Consider the following 19,950-nt stretch of genomic DNA (forward strand, 5'->3'; position numbering starts at 1 on the left):
CCAAGCAGGATCCACACTGTCAGTGCAGAGCCCGGCTCGGGGCTCGATCTCATGAACCATGAGATCATGGCCTGAGCTGAAATCAAGGGTCTGATACTTAACTGACTGAACCACCCAGGTACCCCAATGAGTATGTATTTTTTGAGGGGAGGAAGATTATAGCTTCATTTAAAAGGCCCATGATCCTCACAAAGAGCAATAATTTTCCCTTCTTTATTTTGTCTTTAACTGACTTATTTTTCAGTTAAGTTATTCCACTTGTCATTATTATATCAGGCCCATTTCGGAGATGGGACAACTGAGGCTCAGAGAGGCCAAGTAATCTGCTTTAGCTTTTGCAGCTGGAAAACGGAGTTTTCTATCTCACCAGACTTCCTCACTGTTAATCTGTTCAGAATCTTTCAGTGCTATTCAAATAGGACTGCATCTCAAACAGCACTCAAGGCACATAATGCACATATATGAATGCATATAATTTGCCAAAGTTCTCTGGAAAATAAGTGAAGATTATCAATATTATGGCTAGCTATTGCTCAACAAAGCACCAAGTGCTGGCATTAACACTGCTCTATAGATGAGGAAACAGAGGCATGCATTTACAATGCTAGTAAGTGCCAGAGCACGGATTTGAGCCAACTATATTGAACTCCAGAGCTAGTATCCCTAAGCTCTGACTCCTAGAATTAAGAAAAAGGAATTTGAAGAAAAAAGGCAATTTTGCAAACCAATGCTAAAAAAATCCTCAAGCTTGGCTAGGGATGGGGGTTGGGGGGGGGGCGGTAGAGGAGAGGGCAATGGTAGTATGGACTGAGGTCAGCTCACAAAGGGTCGAGCCAAGCAAAAGTGGCAACGTGAATGAAAAACATGCACATAGAAACACTGGAGATAATTCTTTTTCTCTTTAGCAGTAGAGTCATTGTCATAGGGACTTGTATTGTCAGTTATTCCAATAGCTGGATTCTGGAACGGAACCTCTTGCAAGTTCTTTTTTAGTACTGAGCTCTTGATGAGGGTAACTGTGTTTATCCTACTTCGTATCACATCCGCTGGGCAGAGGAATCAATGTAATTACTCATTAGTTCAGGGAGAAGTCACAGGAGGAGCAAGGGCTAACTCCTGTTTCCCCCTTACAGTCCAAAATCCTCCTCTTGGACTGAAGCCCTGAGAAAGAGACACTAGGAGGTAGGTCTTCAACCTTGCTCACTATTTTCAGCCTTGAGTTACACTTCAATTAAGCATCAGAGTAATAAGAACTGAGCCCCAGCAGTCTCGAGGCAGTGGATTTTAATTGCAGTTATACTCAGGACCATCTGTAAAGCCTTGAGAATTTACAGTTATCATTCGTCTAGAGGTACATATAATAACCGGTGATGTTGGACAATTTAAGAAGCAAAGCAAACTGTATTTTTGGCTCCCTTAGATATCCTTAAAGTACAACGTAGTTCCAACATGCATATATCACTTACTCAAGTTTAACTATACGTACTTGTCCAAATATATAAATATACACATCTGTATACACGCACACCAAACACATACATACACATACATAGGTATGACAGTAAATTTCTGTTTACTCAGTGGTCCTTTGACTTTCAAACCAGATATTTATTCTGCTTTGCCCTAGGGAAAGGGAAGCCACAACCCAAAGACAAAGAGAAACAGAAGTAGTTAATTTTCGGCTTTTGTGTTTCTAAGAGGCCAGGCCTTGGCGACTTAAAAGATTTTCAAGGGTAATTTTGACTCTAGGCAGTTTTTGTTTCATGTGCTGACTTTACAACCCACCCCTGAAAAAGGCACCTCTGTCCATAGCCTTCTCTTTAAGCAGAGACTTTTATCCTGATCAGAAAGTCGATTTCCAAGGCCACTCAGCAGGACCTAACCCAGAGCGTCGGTCTTAAACCAGTACAATGAATTGGAATAAGAAGAGCCGGCCAGAGGTTACCAAGTTCAGCTCTGTACCTCCAAGCAGGTCATATTCACAAGGGTGCAGGCACCATTTTTCACTGTATTTGTGGCGGGAAGCACCCCAGGCTCCCATTCACCAATTACCATGACACCATTTAGAAGAGAATGCCAGGAGACCAAAAAGAGGGGGAAAAGCCATTGTCATAACTCTTCTCAGGAATACCTGGTTTCACAATTTATACTTAACTGCTGACACTTGAAAAGTCGAACATTTTGGTAAAATGAATCAAGCTGTAATGTTTCTTTTATGAGATCCCCTTGCAGGAAAGGGAGGTTTGGCACCTTGTGGAGACCAAGCTTAGTTATCCATCATAGTAGTCAGCTGTCCTAGCCAGCTTCTCAGAGGTCACGCGATCGAACCAACAGCTCTTACAACTATATTATTGCTTACGGAACAGTAATTGAGGCACCAGATAAAAATTACCTGGTCTAATAGGCAGCGAACAATTTTCACTCAATAAAATTATAAGCCAAATCATTCATTTCATAACACTCTGGCTAATTTATTTGTTGACCTTTTATTATCCATAGCTCTTCAGTGGTATTAACTGCAACTCAGACAAAATCTCTTGTTCATTTCACTTTCATTGATTTTTTTTTTTCCATTGAGGCAATAACGGCCGCTTGAAAACAGCCTTTTTCTTTCCACTGTAAAAGTCAATCATGTAAGTTAGTATGTCTTACGTTGGTATAGCTGCCTTAGCTTACAACCCACTTTAATTTCATGTGATTCAGAAGTCTTCTATACCATGTTTGCAACAAAGGCAAAGCTTTCTGCTGCGCCTCTAGCCACATGGCACGATGATACATAATAATATGTTTGAGAAGGAAGAGTGCTCTCATTTAATCTGAACATCAAATCAACTTTAAAATTAGAGAAGGTTCAGAAATCCCCCCACATTTTCTTTAGACTGGGCTAGAACGACTTCAATGCCTCTTGTATTAATAGCAGTAGACCCTTTCAGATTATTTAATTCCTTTGTTGTGGAAATTTCTGCAGATTTTAATTGTGGCTTGAATTTTATTTTTCTTTGAAGAATATGGGCAATGTGCATGTGCTAGAACATTCAGTAAGCTTCAGCTGAAGCTTCTTATATAATAAAATACCATGAAGTCTTTAGAATGCAAGGTTGTAAAATATAATTGTTACACATTTGGCATTTTATGCCTCCCTAGAAATAACCACTTGCTACCTACACCTCATCTATGCTCCTCCTTTCCATTTCAATTTACTCTAAAGTGGTCCTTAGCCATAATGAGAATGCCCCTTTCAACGGAGACATGTTTAATTATATCGATGCTAGATGTAAGTGACTCTTCTCAGTCATAGGGCTTCTGAGTAAAGAGTGCTTAAAGTGTGGCACAAAAGGTTTCTAATGCTCTGTGGTAAGCTCTATTTTGAGTTCATATTACCAGAAAAATGAAAAATTTGAGGAATGTCTCAGAGGATCGGAAACTAAACAGGGCTCAAGTATTATTTTGGTTTGTTTTACTCCTTCCCTCACTGCCCTCATTATATGATTTTTTAGAATGCAAAGTCTACCATTGTGGAATTTTCCATTTGGCTGAATAAACACGAAGGAAGTTGGGATCTAAAACTACCCTCCACAGAAGTTACCTCTCAGTACAACTAGTATTTATTCTTTTGTACATCCAGCTCTGCAGGAAATGGGCTGTGAGAAACTTCCAATCAATTTTTCAGTTTTCAGGTGTTCCAATCAGCAGTGTCGCCCAGACTTTCAGAAGGAAATGGGGAAAGAGCTAGAACTTAGAGGCTCGTGAGCTGAGTAAACTGTTCAAAATCTGGACCCATTGGTAAACTCTACAGTGAGAAGGCAAATGAAATTAATGCTGATTCCATTGATAGATGCTTATCGCCTCTAAGCTGGGGTGGGGGAAGCCTCTGCCTTCCACTCCATTTTATGTTGCCGATATTTGGGCCCATTGCATCTTGAATCCCCCGATAAAGCAAAAGAAGATTGGTGATAAATAGGTGTCAGGGAAATGTGCAGTGACAGAAAGGTATTGTTTTTCTTTCTCAGGAATCACCCAAGTTTAGCTTGACTTTGTAGGTTAGCTTTTGTTTTCTTCTACATACTGCAAAACATTTCCCACTTGAGAGAGCATAAAGCCAAGCACAGATTGTCCTCACAATTTTCTGAAGTATCCTGGGCCTTAATTTTCAAAGGGGGTGCCCAGAATCTCAAAATCTGATTCTAAAATTTGAAATTAATGTTGTGTTGGTAAGTGGATATTCCTCTGGCTTTATGAGCTGAAATATATGCTCTGAGTGAAGGAGAAAGTTCAGGCCACATCCCCTGCTCATCTGGGTTTGAATTACTCAAAACATTGAATTGGATTTATAAAGGGACACCATATTGGACAATTAGAGAACCTTCCACTTCACCCTGGAAGGCTAGATGTAGACAGTGCATATGAGTTTTTACCTACATATCTGAGGGCAGACACTGAAGAGAAGATTCACATGGAAGGGGAATAATCCTTAGAGATTTTACCTTCATGAACTCAAAAGAAAGATGAATTAGCCATATCTGCATATCAGACATGATGTGCCTGGTTCCTAAGACTGTGCAAATACCTAAGTATTTCTAAGGGTGTAAGAGAACAGTTAATAAAAGGCTGATGTATATCAAGACCAATCTCATGTTGCTAACAGTCTATAACTTGAGATAATGTCTGTACCCAACATGATTCATTATATTAATCACAAAATTAAAATGTAAGCACAAGCCAGCAGGAGTAAAAGAGCAAATTCATAAAAGAAAAAAAAAAGTGGCATAAAAACCCCCCACAGTGATCAAGACTTGACCTTGGGGAATTTATATATTGGATTAAGAGGTCTGGAGCCAAATAGAACACCAAATTTAAGTCTTGTGCTTTTATAAACCATGCCAAATGTATGCCCTTGTCATTTCATCATATAAATTAAGCATGTACTTTAAAAAACCAGTAACTATCTTAGAATAAACTTTTCAACGAGACTTTCTCAAGGCCTGTGTTTTGCTGAACATTGTGCTAGGGGCTTAGAGAAGATGATTAGATATTCATGGCCTCAAAGGGCCTACAGTCTAGTTGTGGATAATGAAGACTAACATAGTTAAAATCAGAGCAAAAGGACCCCGCAGCATCTACTTCTGTGCTGTGCTGGATGGAATATTCAGCACTATTTTTCAGAGTTAGAATAAGAGAGATTAGAAGCTGCAGTGAAGGTGGAATCAGTTCTGACAGAACAGTGTAAATCTCAAGAGCACAGGCTCTGATGTCTGACACCTGAGGGTGAATCCCTGCTCAGCCAATGTCAGTTATATGGACTCAGGGAAAGTTGGCTGACCTCTCTGAGTCTCAGTTTCCTCACCTGCCAAATGGTGGTATGGGCAGTACCCTAAGATGCTCTCTGTGAAGACTGGGTGAGTTAATGTTCCACTTTCAATAAACAACAGTTATTTTTATCATTACCAAACCACCACCACCTTCATTACCAGGCTTTGGAGGACGAGAAGGCGTTAAGAATGGGCACAGAATGAAGCCAGCATTCCAGATAAAGGAAAGGCAAAAGGAGTGAAGGTCTAGAGATGGGAAAGAGCCAATGTTTTGCTTCTAGGCTAGGGAGGACTAGCTAGACCAGAATAGAGAGCAGTTCTTCAGATGTGCAGGGAGAGGAGGTTGGATATAGAGGGTAGGACCAGATGATGGGGAGAATCTCTTGTAACCCCCATAGAACCCTGTACCTTAATTCTGGGAAGATAATGTGCCTTGAAAAGTGCTGGAGAGTAGTATCAGTTTGTTGACTACTGGAGCAACAAGAGGCTCAAAAATTATTTGCTAATTGAGGGGGTTGCAACATAGGAAATAAAGATGAATCTTCCTTCTGTCTTTGCAGCCCATTCAGCATCTTTATTATAAAGGCTGCAAAACATAAGTAAAAACCCATAACAATTAGGCTTGAACTATTTCTCAGAGTTGAGTCTCCCCAGTGTTTCTGTAGACTCTAAATAGCTTATCCCTTTTTTTCTTTGCAGACCCCACTCACGTTATCGTCAACCAATGGTCATAATAGGACAGGGGAAGCCAGGTTTTAACTGTGAGGGAAAATAGATCAGTGAAAGTTGTTCATTTTAAGGAGTAAACATTTTTTGTTTCTTTAAGAGAGAAGAGATCAAGGCCATGAAAAGAAAAATAGTCTGAATCAGGATGTAGATTGGAGAACAAGCATTAGCTCTATAAGGAGACTCTGGGGCTTTTCAATATTTAGGATACTAGTATTTATCTTCTTTATTCCCCAATGGGATATGTTGTTAAATCTAAGGATAGGATTAATTATCTTAGAAGAATCTAATCTCTACCTTCATGTTTTAAACTGCAAGCAGGGAGATGTTTTAAACATTATGAAAAGAAGAGAAAATCTCTCCTGACAAATAAATGCCTTGAAAAATTAGATATTAGTACTAGTCAAGTGTTCTTTCTTTTCAGAAATATTAAAATTGCATATTAGAATGGAAGGAGCCTTATACTATACTTCCTCCTAATGCCACAAAAAATAAGACTTTAGGAACAATTTCCGAGACAAAAGATTATATGAAACATCCAGTTCTTCCCCTTATGGGAAATTTCTTTTTTTTTTTTTCTTTAACATCCCAGGCTCAATCATTTCCTAATGTGAAATTACAGATTTTTCAAATTACCATATAAAACTGCGAAAAAATTACACTTGTGACCACAGAAGAGATAGCATACACTATCAATTTGATTTTAAAAGGCATACATCTTTTATACTACCTGTCATTTTTATAATGCCTTTTACAAATTTAATCAATACATTTTAACATTCTATATACTTTAAGTGCAATATACAATAAATATTCAAGTTTCATCTTAAACATGCTTTAGCCTTTAAATTGTTAAAACTGCAGTGCCCTTTCAATCTACTTACATAATGTCATAAAATATACATTTCAAGGTAAATGAAGTCAGCTACTTCAATTTAGTCCCTCAAACTGGTAGTAAATGAGAGGTTAACACTATGGTGCCAAACCCATTATTGAGTAAATTTAGCACCTTGGACAGCTCTGTAAAATCTTTATTGCTTTCCTGACCTGCTCGTCATGTTCTGTCTGTGTGTTCAGTGGCTCTCAGCTCTGATTGAAAGGCAATATATTAGATCCCCAACACAAACACGCTTGGGGGCTAGTTCACTGGGAGCGTAATGACATGGAGGTGAGAGCAATTTTCTGGTCACCAAAATCCAAGCACCTTGCAGGTCCATTGCACTAACTCATAGAGGACCCAGAAATTTCCTTTCTCCTTCCCATTTGCAGAAATAACTAATAGAAGCTGAATCACAATGGCAGAGCTGAACCAAATGTGGGCTCTCCCTTAAATCCCAAAGTCCATACTGCAGTGAAGGACATTTTAAAATGGGCAAGGTATCATTTAAGGAAATCACTTTCAGGGCAAGAAATCCAGGTTCGCTGTCTACAAGACTGCTGGTCTGAAGTGCTGCAGGGCTGAAGACCCACCTATGGCAGTGTGCCTACTGGGAAAGCATAACCCAGCTCCGTGGATAGAAGAAGGATGTAACTTCATAAAGCAAGATTCACATGTTTCATTTTCAGAGGATTAAATGGTGATGAGAGCTCTGGGTATTGAATAAGCAGAAAAAGAAACAATTGGATTATGTCACTGAAAAACCTTTATAGTCAAAAATATATGAGAGTAAACTGTATAGCATACACTAGTAGCTGAAATTTTTTCAGGTTTATAAAAACTTCAAAGATCTTGGAGTTTATTTTGAACTTCCCTCCTCCCTGGTTCTGTGTAATTAATTAAAATAAGCACTGGTCTGAGTCCTCAATGATAGTGTTCCAAGATTGAAATTCACAAGTGCAGTTTCCAACTGCACGTCATCTTGTTTTTTCCCTAAAATGAAAAGAAAGAAAAATACCCTCTCTGCCAAATCCAAACACTGGCATAAATATTTATTTGAAGAAATAAATGAACATAGACCCAGAGAAGTCAAATCTTAGTAAATAAACTAACTTGATCCTGTTTTGTTTTAATCTTTCCTAAGCGCCATGAGGTTTTAGTGAAAGCAGCACGGGCCGAATTTGATATGGGGATAGGGTTTAGTGCGCCCATACCGTAGTAAATTATTAACCGGTGTGGTCAGACAATACGGCAAACAAAAAGTGGTAAATTATCTTGTAGCTTGCATTAAAGAAAAAAATAAGTTATTTCGGATGTATTGATTCAAACCTCATTGATTATATAATGCTTTTCATTCCTTATATAAAAAATAACTGAACTGTTTTACAAACAGGATCTAGCAGCTTAAGGCTCAATAAATGTTTATTGAGAAGTGAAAACCCCTCTATCTCATTTTTGAATTTAGGACATTATATATGTCATAAGTAGTTACTGCAGTGTGACAACTATTTTATCTTATATTACAGAAAATTTAAAATTGAAAAATGTTAATATGTATCTAAAAGCTTGTCATTTCAAGAGTTGTTCAAGGATTTTTGAAGAGGCTATGGTGACAGCAAAATGAATGTAATTATATCCCTATTTTCTGATCAGCATCTACAGTATATGAAAATCGAATAGCACGGCTTCTCCATGAAGAAATCTATTGTGTGAAATATTTAAAGTTTAACTTCTTGAAACTTTACCCACAGGGAAAAAAAAGTAAACATATCTTCTTGCAAATCACCTCTGATAATCATGCCTGTATGTTTGGTTCTCGGATTAGCCTCCATTTTACAAGCCTAACTTTCCTCTTCATACTCCAGTTTAAATGAATATGAAGAAAATTAGGTCAGAATGAAGACAGAGTGACTTCTTTTGGTTGAATGAAAAAAATTACCACCACACACACTTTTGTAGAGTGTGCTATTAGAAACAAGCATACAAGCTAAATACAGAAGCCTACCTAAATGAAAAGAGGGAAACATTTTTCTTCAACTAGAATGAAAAGCAGAGCATATATCTAGGATGAGAATGAATGCGCAAATGGGGAAAATGACAAACAGTACTGAAATAGCAAAGAATTGCTATAAAAGAAACAGACTGTGCCAGTCATGAAAATTGGTGCAGAGGGAGCTTCCGGGGGCAGGAGAATCCTTCTGTAAGAGCCTCTGACAAACAGTGCATTGCCCCAGAATGTGAGTTTACTCCATCACTCCCTTATGTCATGGCTCTACCACACAAGGGAGATAAACAAAAGAAGTTTAATGCTACATGCTTCCAGTAGCCAAAGATTGATTGGAAATCCCTCGAAAATGACCTGTCTGATAAGGTCATGGTTCCTGGAATAAGCAATTAAGTACTAAATAAACACATCTTAGGGATTCATAACATGCACTGAATGACATCGATTGTAGTAATCTAGTAAATGACCTCGCAATTGTATTCAGCAATAAACATATGAGTGCTTTACCGTGCCTATGGCAGACTATTGAGTGATGTATTTTATCCTCCAGTACCAATGATGCTCACCTTTTGACTCAATTAAGTGTGTATGTGAACAGGGATAAATTGGTGATTTAACAGCATTCTGGGGTTTCCCAAGCTACTGCCTTTAAAACAGTGTGTTGGCAAAGTATGGCCAGAGGGGACTATGACGTGGTCCTGTGAAGAGATGAGGACAAGTGGCCTTCACTCAGACGACTGTATCTGCTTTTCTCTTGACAGGAAGTAATACTCAAAAGGGCTGCAGACCTGGTGGAAGCGCTGTATGGGATGCCACACAACAACCAGGTGAGCGCGACTGTTGAAGATCTCGGATTCCTTATTGTGTTGAAAAAGGGCGAAAAACACAAAACCACTTGCATGAGTTCCGTGTCATCCAGACGTGAGACATAAGGCTATTCCGTTCTTTCTTATTTTGTAAATCTCTTATTACCTTTTCAATGGAATCATTTCCTTATGAGAATAGGTACTCCATTTAAAACAAATTTTCCATGGGAATGTACTTCATAATTGAGGAAGAGAGTTACCAGCGTTTTATTTTATTCCTCTCAGGTTTTCAAGCAGATTTAGGAGGAAAAGGGGGTTTAATTTCCTCTCCTAAAAAGAATGATAAGGCCTGACTATAATTGTCTGCTTCTATTCACAGAGCAGCTCCATGTATATGATTCAAATTGCTCTAGAAACCAGGAGTCTGGGCAATCATTCACTCTTTTTTTGTGTGACTTGAATCAGTGTCCAGGGGACACAGTTCCACTAATACTCAGGGACACAGATAGTTATCTACAGCCTGCCCTTAGCTTTAGTACGGGAGAGGAGTTGTAGCCTCTGTGTGTGTGTGTGTGTGTGTGTGTGTGTATGTATGTATGTACCACCAGAGTTCCTGTGTGTTATTGGCTGCTGGGTGGGGGTTGGGGGGATGCCATGATGCTGTCACATGCGGGGTAGTAATATGGAAGGTAGTAATATGGAAGGGTAGTAATATGGGGCTAAGACAATGGCCTTTCAAAGTCAGTCAAACAAGGTTATGCAGCCCAGCTCTATCCTTAATAGGTTAGTGTCCTTATGTGAGCTCTTGGCCTCTCTCTGAGCCTCAGTCCCCCATTTGTGATATGGGCCCATTATGATGAGACTTGTCCCAGGTTTGCTGAGAGGTTGCAGAAGGTATTGCAGTTAGAGCACTGGAAACCCTGAGCACCGGGCCTGTCGTATAGTAAACACTGGGGAAAAAATGGCTTTCCTGGGAGTATGACTAAGGGTAGCTAAACGGAGTATTGTTTTACTTTGCAGGAAATTATTCTGAAGAGGGCCGCTGACATCGCAGAGGCTCTGTACAGTGTCCCCCGTAACCACAGCCAGCTACCGGCCCTCACTAACACCTCGGTCCACGCGGGAATGATGGGCGTGAATTCCTTCAGTGGACAACTGGCTGTGAATGTCTCGGAGGCGTCACAGGCCACCAATCAGGGTCAGGAGCCTGTTCCTCTCCCTCCCCGTTTCCTTGCCCCTTCCCAACCTCGGACTGCTCCCCACCCCGCACCCCTACCACTTATTTGGCATAAAACAATTTTTATTTAAAAACATCTTTTTCCGAAAGGGGAGATTCCTAGTTTCTGTGTATCAGATATTACTGTAGAATTTGGGTTATAGTGCTCGCAGCTGGCAGTCTGGTTCGGGGGCTAGAAAGGAGGCATGCATTTAGCCATCTCTCCATTTGACTTTTCACCATAAACCATGAATGACAGATCGCAAAGAGGGTTGGAATTAAAGTTCTGAGGGGCCAAAGCACATCATCCTCGCCCAGGGAATAAGAACCTGTTAACTCCAGGGTACATCTCTTAGATTGGGATTTATTTCTGCTCCAAAATGATAATTTATAGGCCCTGCATTGCCACTTCTCACGGCCCTGCTAAGTATTTATGATCTCCTAAGAAATGTGTGTTTTGCTCGCTTCCCATTTTAATCACAGAGCTAGCACTACCAACCCACACACATGAATCACCCAAGCCCTTCCCTCTGGGATGCGGCAGCGGGGCAAGAAACAGAGACCTTCCTTTCCCGAGGCTCCCAGGAATGCCACCCTCATCCCGGTTTCGCCCCTACCCCTCAGGTTTCACCCGCAACTCAAGCAGTGTGTCACCACACGGGTACGTGCCGAGCACCACCCCCCAGCAGACCAACTATAACTCCGTCACCACGAGCATGAACGGGTACGGCACTGCCGCCATGTCCAACCTGGGCGGCTCTCCGACCTTCCTCAACGGCTCAGCTGCCAACTCGCCCTACGCCAGTAAGTAGACTTGTGTGTCCTGCGCTTCTGTTCGTGTTGCTCGGTTAACTGGGCGTCACGCTGTGTGGCCCACTGTGTAGGTCTCCTCAGTTTGAGGACCCCCACCACTCAAGGCCTGGCCCCAGGCGATGCTGTGAAAGGCGCCGTTGTCTCTGCCCTCCCTTGCTCACCTTCCTCATCCCAAAGTCTCCCTCTTGGCCAGAACTGTGCTGCAACCCGAAGCAGTGGTGTGATGTCATCGCCCGGACCCAAGCTTCAAGTCCCGTTGCGGAGGGGTTTGACTCCTGCTTCTACCAGTCACTGACTGGTGGCCAAGGGCAAGTTCTCTCCTCTCCAAGCCTCAGTTTTCGCATCTGCAAATGGGGAAGGAACTAACACCCATCCCGTACAGTTGTTGTGAGATAAAATCATGCATGTGATGAGTTTGTCCTGATGCCTGGCCCACAAGAGGCACGTTCAGTAAACCTGAAGAATCATGATGATGGAATCATAATAATAAGTTATGCTGCTACTGCAGCATAGTCCCAATCGTCTAAAACTTAAAATCTCTCCCTTTAGGAATATGACTCCTTTTTTTTTTTTTTTAAATGCTTGGAATTTTTCTCCTCTGTGCTTGATGTGTACTAAAAACAAATAACAACAACCGACCAAAAAAAACAAAAACAAAAAAAACAAACCACTTTATTTTTTCCAATAATTTGGCAAGATGAAAAAAAAAACACACACATGTACAAGAATTATTTTTTTGGTGCCATGTCCTTCCTTGTCTTAAAGAAGTTGAGCTTAAAGAATTTTTTGGTGCAACATTTAGATTGTATCTAAAGAACCTCAGGGAACTGGCATCTTTACTTATAAAATGTCCCGGGCTGTGTTTCTACAGTCTCTTTATCTGCCTCTGAGGATTTTTACATAGATAACCAAGTTTATCTTGGACAGTGTGGGTAACTCTTCTGTTTTGTAAAATGAGGCCAAACTCTTAGACATTTGTGGAATGATAGAAGATGTGTTGTTAAATGAAAGAATATTCATTATTTTTAAAAAACGAGTCTTGGCTAAAAAAAACACAAAAAACCTAAAAACCATGCTGTCTCTAATATTGGAAATGTGGAGCGTTCTAATCCTTTGAAAGAAGAAAGATCATTCTTGGCTTTTGAGAGTGGTTATTTCTGAAAGTAATACTTAGAGCCTTTTACTTTCTGGGTGAATTTTTATGCTCTGTGTGTGCTAAATTTTATATTTCCACTTTATCTGTTTGGAATCAGCAGCTTTTTGAACATTTATAATTTCCCCAAATAATCTGCATACATTATGTCTGCCTACTCAAGAGTCCGTGTTTGGGACCAGTTTCACATTGGATTTTGATTCATCGAAAGGTTGTTTCTCATAGATCTATCATTTCAGTGTTCTCCCATCTACTCAATCAGAAAATGTTTCAATCATGACCTGAAAATTAAAAGGTGGCATTCTTAATTAAATCAATAAACTAATTGCTATATGGTAGCAATTCAATTTAGGGGCTTGGATTGCTGTCTTCCCAAGCCGGTGCAGACATGCAGCAACTTCAGCCCGAGATTGCATCTGTCGGACTGTGAAACTTCCAACATTTAATTTCCATTAATTGATTTCCTCAGTGCTCACAAATATAGTATTAAATTCTCAAATAGGCTCTCAGATGGGATGGTTTTATCTGCATAAATGCAAATAAAACAATAAACACAAAGCCCAGCTGATTTGAATTTTTGCTTCCATAATATTTAATTATTCATAAACCACTCATGTTGAAAAATTCCAAACAGAATAAAAAATAAAATAAGACATTCCACTGGTGAACACACTTTCTGGTGTGGTGGCTGATAACTAATAACGTTATAACAAATGGAGCTGCTTGACTATATTTCACCCTTTCCTCTGTTAACCACCCCCCTCAAACTCCCCACCTCTAAATACACATAATGATCGCATTTGCCAACGAGATTAATTGCCTTCCTCAGTGAACCAGCAGGATTTCAAGTCTACGAATATTTAAAAATCAAACCTCCAGTGCAGGAGTTTTGCAATTTAAATGGGTGTTATTATTGAGCGTATTTTCACATTTACAAATCCTAAGAGATGTATAAAAATGCTGGCCTCATTAAAAGAAAAAGTACAGTTTAGAAAATGTTTGTGAAAACTCTGAGGATGGCGGCTCTGTGTTCTGCTCCGTAAAGCATTCGGTGCCTTTGGATTGTGTAGTGCCGAGGGCTGATTACAAGGGGTCATTTCCCCCTGATGGCAATTGCTGCTTATTTCCCATTTGATTCCCGCTTCCCTAACTTTCCACAGCCAAGAGGCCAAGGGAAGGCCAGCCACCTACACAGCGTTTTAGACTCTCTGGGGGGCTCATGGGAAGGAGACCTTTTCCCCTGGTTATTTGTTTCCTTTGCAGGGTGGTGTAGTAGAAAGGACACTGAATTTGGGTTTGGTTCCTGGCTTCCCCTGCATTCTAGCTATGGCCCTTGGGCATGTCACTGAACTATTTTCTGAGACTCAGCTTGGTCGGCTTGCTCAGGTATAAAAAGGATGTAATAGGCCCGAATTTAAGATTGCTTTGGCAGTGACATAAGATGAAAACGACATGAAGATTCTTGTGAATGATAAAGCAGTATGTAATGTTGATTACATAATGTGAAAAATAATACAGTAGAAGGAAGTACTTAGAATTTCAATGAAATGCCTGAAAATCACTGGGCAGGATTTATACTTGTCCCCAGGAGATGGAGGAAATAGAAGGTGAGTGTATGAAAATACTGGTCTTGAGTGGAGAGGACTCACTCTGTACCAAATCTGTCTCCTGAAGTAACCATGAGACTATTAGCAGCTAGCGAGATATGGATGGCCAGGCTGAAAGGACCGTGTTGGTAGAGAATGTGCATCTACCAAACTCATGTCTCCAAGCAACTAGGCTTTCTCCCTCTCTGAATTGCCAAAATTCTCCCATCATCGATAATCCACATTCCCACTACTACTAGACTGTGAGTATTTGCATAAAGCTCCTATCCTACTGCCTATTAATTCACAAGCATTCATGTACAGCTCCATGGGGGATAGAAAGAATTTGGAACTTTGACTTGTAGTTTTGCATTATCCACAAATGTTGCTTGTGGCAGTCTGTCCACATGGCCTTCCACCTACCCTTCTTCCTCACATCTCTCATTCCATTAGTGACCATGCTGTCTCAGGCTGGCCTCCTCCTGCCTCTTATATCCCCAGCCACTTTGCTAGAACCTTAGTTCAGGCCCACCTGGAATGCTTCCCTTGACTCCTCTTCCATGAAGCTTTCTTTGGTTCTCTTCCCTGCCTCTGCAGAATTGGCAGGGTCACCTTTGTCATTATTTTGTGCTACTCTATCCCTAATGAGAGCACTTTTGTTTCCTGGCCTGGGATGCCCCAGTGCGTAGCACACTGCTCGGCACATAGTAGGCCCACAATAAATACATAAAAGACCACCAGCAATGAAAGGTAGCACGTGCCAAGTACTAAGTGATGAAATCAGACAAGATCCCAAGAGTTCGGGAAGGGTCATGCTGGAAGGGTGGCCTGAGCAGGGTGGCTGGGTGAAGGGCCTCATCTCAAGATGCCAGCAGAGGCTGATTTCTCCTTTCCCATTGCCCCACTCAGTCGTGCCATCCAGCCCCACCATGGCCTCCTCCACAAGCCTCCCCTCCAACTGCAGCAGCTCCTCGGGCATCTTCTCCTTCTCACCAGCCAACATGGTCTCAGCCGTGAAACAGAAGAGTGCTTTTGCACCAGTCGTCAGACCCCAGACCTCCCCGCCTCCCACCTGCACCAGCACCAATGGGAACAGCCTGCAAGGTAAGCCCCACCCACGCCAACAGAATGCCCTGACTTCACCCCCTTCCCCCGACCCCCCAGGGCCTGAGGCAGATGCGTCACTGGTGCAAGGGCATCAGCCTTGGGCCAGCCTGCTTCTCTCTGCCCTCCTTTCTTTTGTTCCTTTGTGCTCACTGTCCTTGGCCCTGGGCCCTAGCCCCTAGCCCCACGCATCCCTCCTCTACTGGAGTTGCCTGAGCAGTCCTCTTTCAACTCCAGCAATTCTGCTCAGGCCCGGGATTTGCTTGAGAATACTGTTTCCACTTACTAATGTCATCATTTCTCTTTTCTCCTCTTTCATTCCCTGTGGTCGCCATAATCAGACCAGTCTTTTGTGGACTCTAGCAAGTTCTCCACTGCAGGGTCTCTCCCGGGACTGGCATTCTCCTGAAGTAGGTCACTCAACCTTCCCTACCTGTTGACTGTGTCAGCGTGAACGTATGTGGGGCTGATCACGGGGAGTGGGTGAGCCATGGCCTGACCAGAGCCCTGAGGTTAGAGCATTATAGACCAAAGGCCCAACACTGACTATTGGGAACCAGAACCCCCAAAATATGACTAGAGTATTCTGGGTCATATTAAAATTGTTCAATATTTGTCCCCATCACGGAGTATGGAAAATAAGAGTCACCAAGAATTGAGGTGACCTCTCTATTCATTGAGGGAAAAAAACCACCCTTTTTAAAATGGGTCCACTGTATCTTACATTTTTCTTACGTGCTGGTACCGTTGACCTGCACAAGCTCATTCATCCTTCACAGCAGGAGCGTGTGTTGGGCATTCAAAGCCCCTACGTTATGGATGAGAAAACTCGAGGTTAGGGAAATTATGAAATTGCTTGATTTCTGGCAGTAGTGTGTGGCCAAAGCTGGCTTCAAACTCAAGCTCAAAAATTCATCTCCTCTTTCTTTCTCCCAAGCACTTTATTACTCAGAGGGGGGTAAAAAGGATGCATCCAGGATTCCTAAGGCATCTGGCAGGGAAATAAGATCAATAAAATAATCAGCTGCCATTTATTTAGCACTGAACCGTGTTTCAGGCGCTGTGCTAAGCACTGAGCACGCTTTATCTTACTTAATCCTAACAACTTCCTAGTGAAATATGAGGATATTATGATCTCCATTGTACGGATGATAAAACTGAAGTTTAAGGAGAGTAAACACCTGCCTAAAGGCACAGCCTGTAAATGGTGGAGATGAATATAAACCCCAGCAGAGTCTGCACCCCTAACCCCCACACAGCTCCCCACAGTGCCTTCCTTCATTGGTTGTCATGCCATCTTCACTGATGGAGGTCAGCCATGGGGGTCGAGAGGGGTCAGGAGGGTTGCATACCCATCTGGGATTTCTCAGCTCTGTTTCTTACACACACACACACACACACACACACACACACACACATTATGTGTATGTATGTTATGTATATGTATATTGTTTATGTTATTTATACAGAGTATACATGTACTCGGTACTGGATGCTTTACATTGATATAATCTTATATTGATTCTTTCAAAGAAACTATGAAGTCAGTACTATTCCCTTTATATAGATGGGTAAATTCAGGCCCAGTTTGCTCAAGGTCACACGGCTATAAATAATAGAGCCGAAATTGAACCCAAACTGTGTGACTCCAGAACCTGAGCTTTCTAATTACTCTGCCTTTCAGACTCCATGCAGGCTCTGCTAAACATTCTTCAGAAACCTGCTGGCAAAGCTGCCCAGCACAGCCAAAGTCATGCCCAGTAAAACATGCTTGTGTCCCTCCCTTGAACATGCATTGGCAAAGCCATCTTCGAGGGCAGAGGAAAAGAATCTGACAATGGAACTACATTTCAGACAGTATTATTCACAATGCGTCATGCCCACCCCTACAAAGGGGAGCTACCCATTCATACAAATCTGACTCTTTTTCAGCTAAAAAGAATGCTTTGTCACCCTCAGTACACCTCCGGCTGGCAAACTAAGGATGTAATGCCTAAGTATAACTTTTAGTTTAAATAAGGATAAAAAATACGGAAAGCAGAAATCTGCCATTCTTGAGTTGCTTATCACCACCCTCGTTAAACAAAGATTTGATATCAAAATAAGGTAGAATGGGGTTTGTAATCAGGAGCTGACAGGTGGTGTTTGAGAAGAAAAGGCCCATAGCTCTTGGAGGGTCAGTAGCTGTATTACTGGCCAGCGGTGACATAAGCAGGTAGCCCTTAGGCAAGGCCAGGTCTCTTCTTGCCGTGTAGACCAAGCAGGGAGCAGGAAGGGACTCAGCCCAAACTGCAGAATGTCCTGGATTTAGGGGACATCTCTCTGCTAGTGTGTGTGTGTCCGCATGCATGTGTGCATGCACGTACACACACGCACACGTGCGTGTACAGGTGCTCTTAAGTAACAATGAAATGGCTTCAAAACAAGGACTCATACAGAGTTTGTTCATTTGTTATCCAGGGCATTTCTAACCCAAGTCTTCACAGGCTCCAAGAGTGCAGAGACCATTCTCCCCTGTTCTGATAAGTGGCTGAATCACCATCTCTCTGTCACATTTTTCACTTATGGCTGCACAGTGGGGAGGGTTCGAGGTGAAATTCAGGGCCACACTTTGTGCTGGATTTGCTGTTGTGGACGACATTGCCCTTTCCTTCTAATTCAGCATGTGTTCAGGGGTTTCTTTCTGCTGTTTTTTTTTCCCAACACAGTCATGTACCAAACATCCCTACCTTTGAGGGACGCCAGGGGAGGAGGTATGAGTAGAGAGATTCAAGTCAAATTAACTGACACCATTTTCCTCTAAGCTGTCCTGTCCCTGCCCACTCCACTCCCAGCCGCCGCGCTCACCAGGGCCCCCATGCCTGGAATTGCGCCTTGGCCCTCTGTACCCAATGCCTGTGGCCGGAGGTGCGCTGTGCCACTGTTCCCCGGGAACTCCTGCCTGAGGTCTCGGAGTCTCCCCTGACAAAAGGGATGCTGGGACGTGGGCTCCTAGACCTGTAACTGGAGAATGACCTCATTGTTAGCTTTCTAAACTCTGCTGGTCTGTGGAGAAAGGGCATAGACGGGTTACAGAAAGGGGGTGGTGAGAGCCTCTGAAGTGTGACCTTCCTCCTTCTCCTTTTCATTGTTATAGTAATTTCATGTAGGCCCTCCTAGTTCAGAACTGTGATCATTAAGACAGGGCAAGTGATGAAAGAAGTGTTGATCAAGCAAATTGACATACAAACAAGATCAGAGGTGACATGTTTAGGCTGTTGAGGGTTTTAAAGACCTGTGTACCCCCAGCTACCACTCTACTAATTGTACTGGTTGTTTGTTTGTTTGTTTGTTTTGCCAACTCCTTAAAGGCCTTTTTCTCAGCAGCCCTGTCATGGCCTTCTCTAGTGACTGCGTGTATGTTTATTCCCCAACGAACATGCACTGCAATCTCCCATGATGGTGATGACGATGGTCACAGCCGCTGGCATGGGAGGGCTTGTTCCCAGCCTGGCTTCTGCATTATATCATGTATTCTTCCCAGCCATCCTTGATGTAGGCTCCTCCTTGTCCTCCTTCTACAGATGCAGAAACCAAGCTTTAGAGCCAAGATGGCTCATCCAGAGGTACACAGCTAGCAAATTGGAAGAGCCTGGGGTTAAAAGCCTGGCAGACTGATTACTGTGTAAGCCCCTATGCTATGTGGCCACACTAAAGTCAAGCCACTGGGTGAGGTCCATGTGGACTGCAGAATCCTGACCTTAAAATCTTTCCCTGGGGTAAAGGAAACATAACACCACAGTAAAGCAAGCAGGTCTGTCTGGGAGAGGCTGGGCACCCACCTGTGGAAATTCAGAGGAGGGGAAGATTAGGGGGAATTCAGAAGAGCCTCACAGAGAAGGGTGCCGTTGAACTGGACCTTGGAGATAGGGCAAGGGAGACTCAGGCAGAGGGAGATGGGGAGGGGGCATCATGTCAAGCAGAGGATTAAAGATAACTGGAGCCAAAGAGTAACGTACAGTAACCAGCAAGCCACTCGGCATCCCGGAGCACAGGGGCCAAGAAGTGGGGATAAGGTTAAGCAAGGAAGTCATAAACTCCATTCTTTACAAAGATTTTATGATTCAAAGTTCCTACTGCGATTCCAACTGGCTTTCTTTACCAGGTAGATAAAACCTTGGACAAATTACCATATGTCTGAGAAACTTTTTTAGGATAAAACGAATCTTATCTCAGCACTTCTGGAATCTCAGAAGATATACTATTAAAAAAGTGTAAGTGTTGTGGTCAAACAAATCTAGAAAGTGGTGCTTACTGAATCCCTGTCTTGGAGAGACACAGTGTACCTAAGTTTATTAAAAGCTCTGAGACATCCT

General features: G+C 42.1%; 1 protein-coding gene across 6 annotated transcripts in view; it reads left to right on the forward strand.

The window, feature by feature from the left end:
* The window catches only part of EBF1 (EBF transcription factor 1), a 389,138-nt gene that overhangs the window by 362,708 nt on the left and 6,480 nt on the right, over positions 1 to 19,950 (forward strand). For 3 of the 6 annotated variants that reach the window (XM_042993469.1, XM_042993480.1, XM_042993485.1), the window contains exons 12-16: positions 9,679 to 9,744; positions 10,744 to 10,921; positions 11,564 to 11,743; positions 15,401 to 15,595; positions 15,937 to 16,005. In XM_042993469.1, coding sequence (XP_042849403.1) covers positions 9,679 to 9,744; positions 10,744 to 10,921; positions 11,564 to 11,743; positions 15,401 to 15,595; positions 15,937 to 16,004 — 687 coding nt within the window. In that variant the 3' untranslated portion in view covers position 16,005. The remainder of the gene's footprint in view (positions 1 to 9,678; positions 9,745 to 10,743; positions 10,922 to 11,563; positions 11,744 to 15,400; positions 15,596 to 15,936; positions 16,006 to 19,950) is intronic. The other 3 variants (XM_042993492.1, XM_042993499.1, XM_042993510.1) reach the window with 1 other exon arrangement.

Source organism: Panthera tigris, chromosome A1 (genome assembly GCF_018350195.1).
Source record: "Panthera tigris isolate Pti1 chromosome A1, P.tigris_Pti1_mat1.1, whole genome shotgun sequence".
NCBI classification, from domain to species: Eukaryota; Metazoa; Chordata; class Mammalia; order Carnivora; family Felidae; genus Panthera; species Panthera tigris.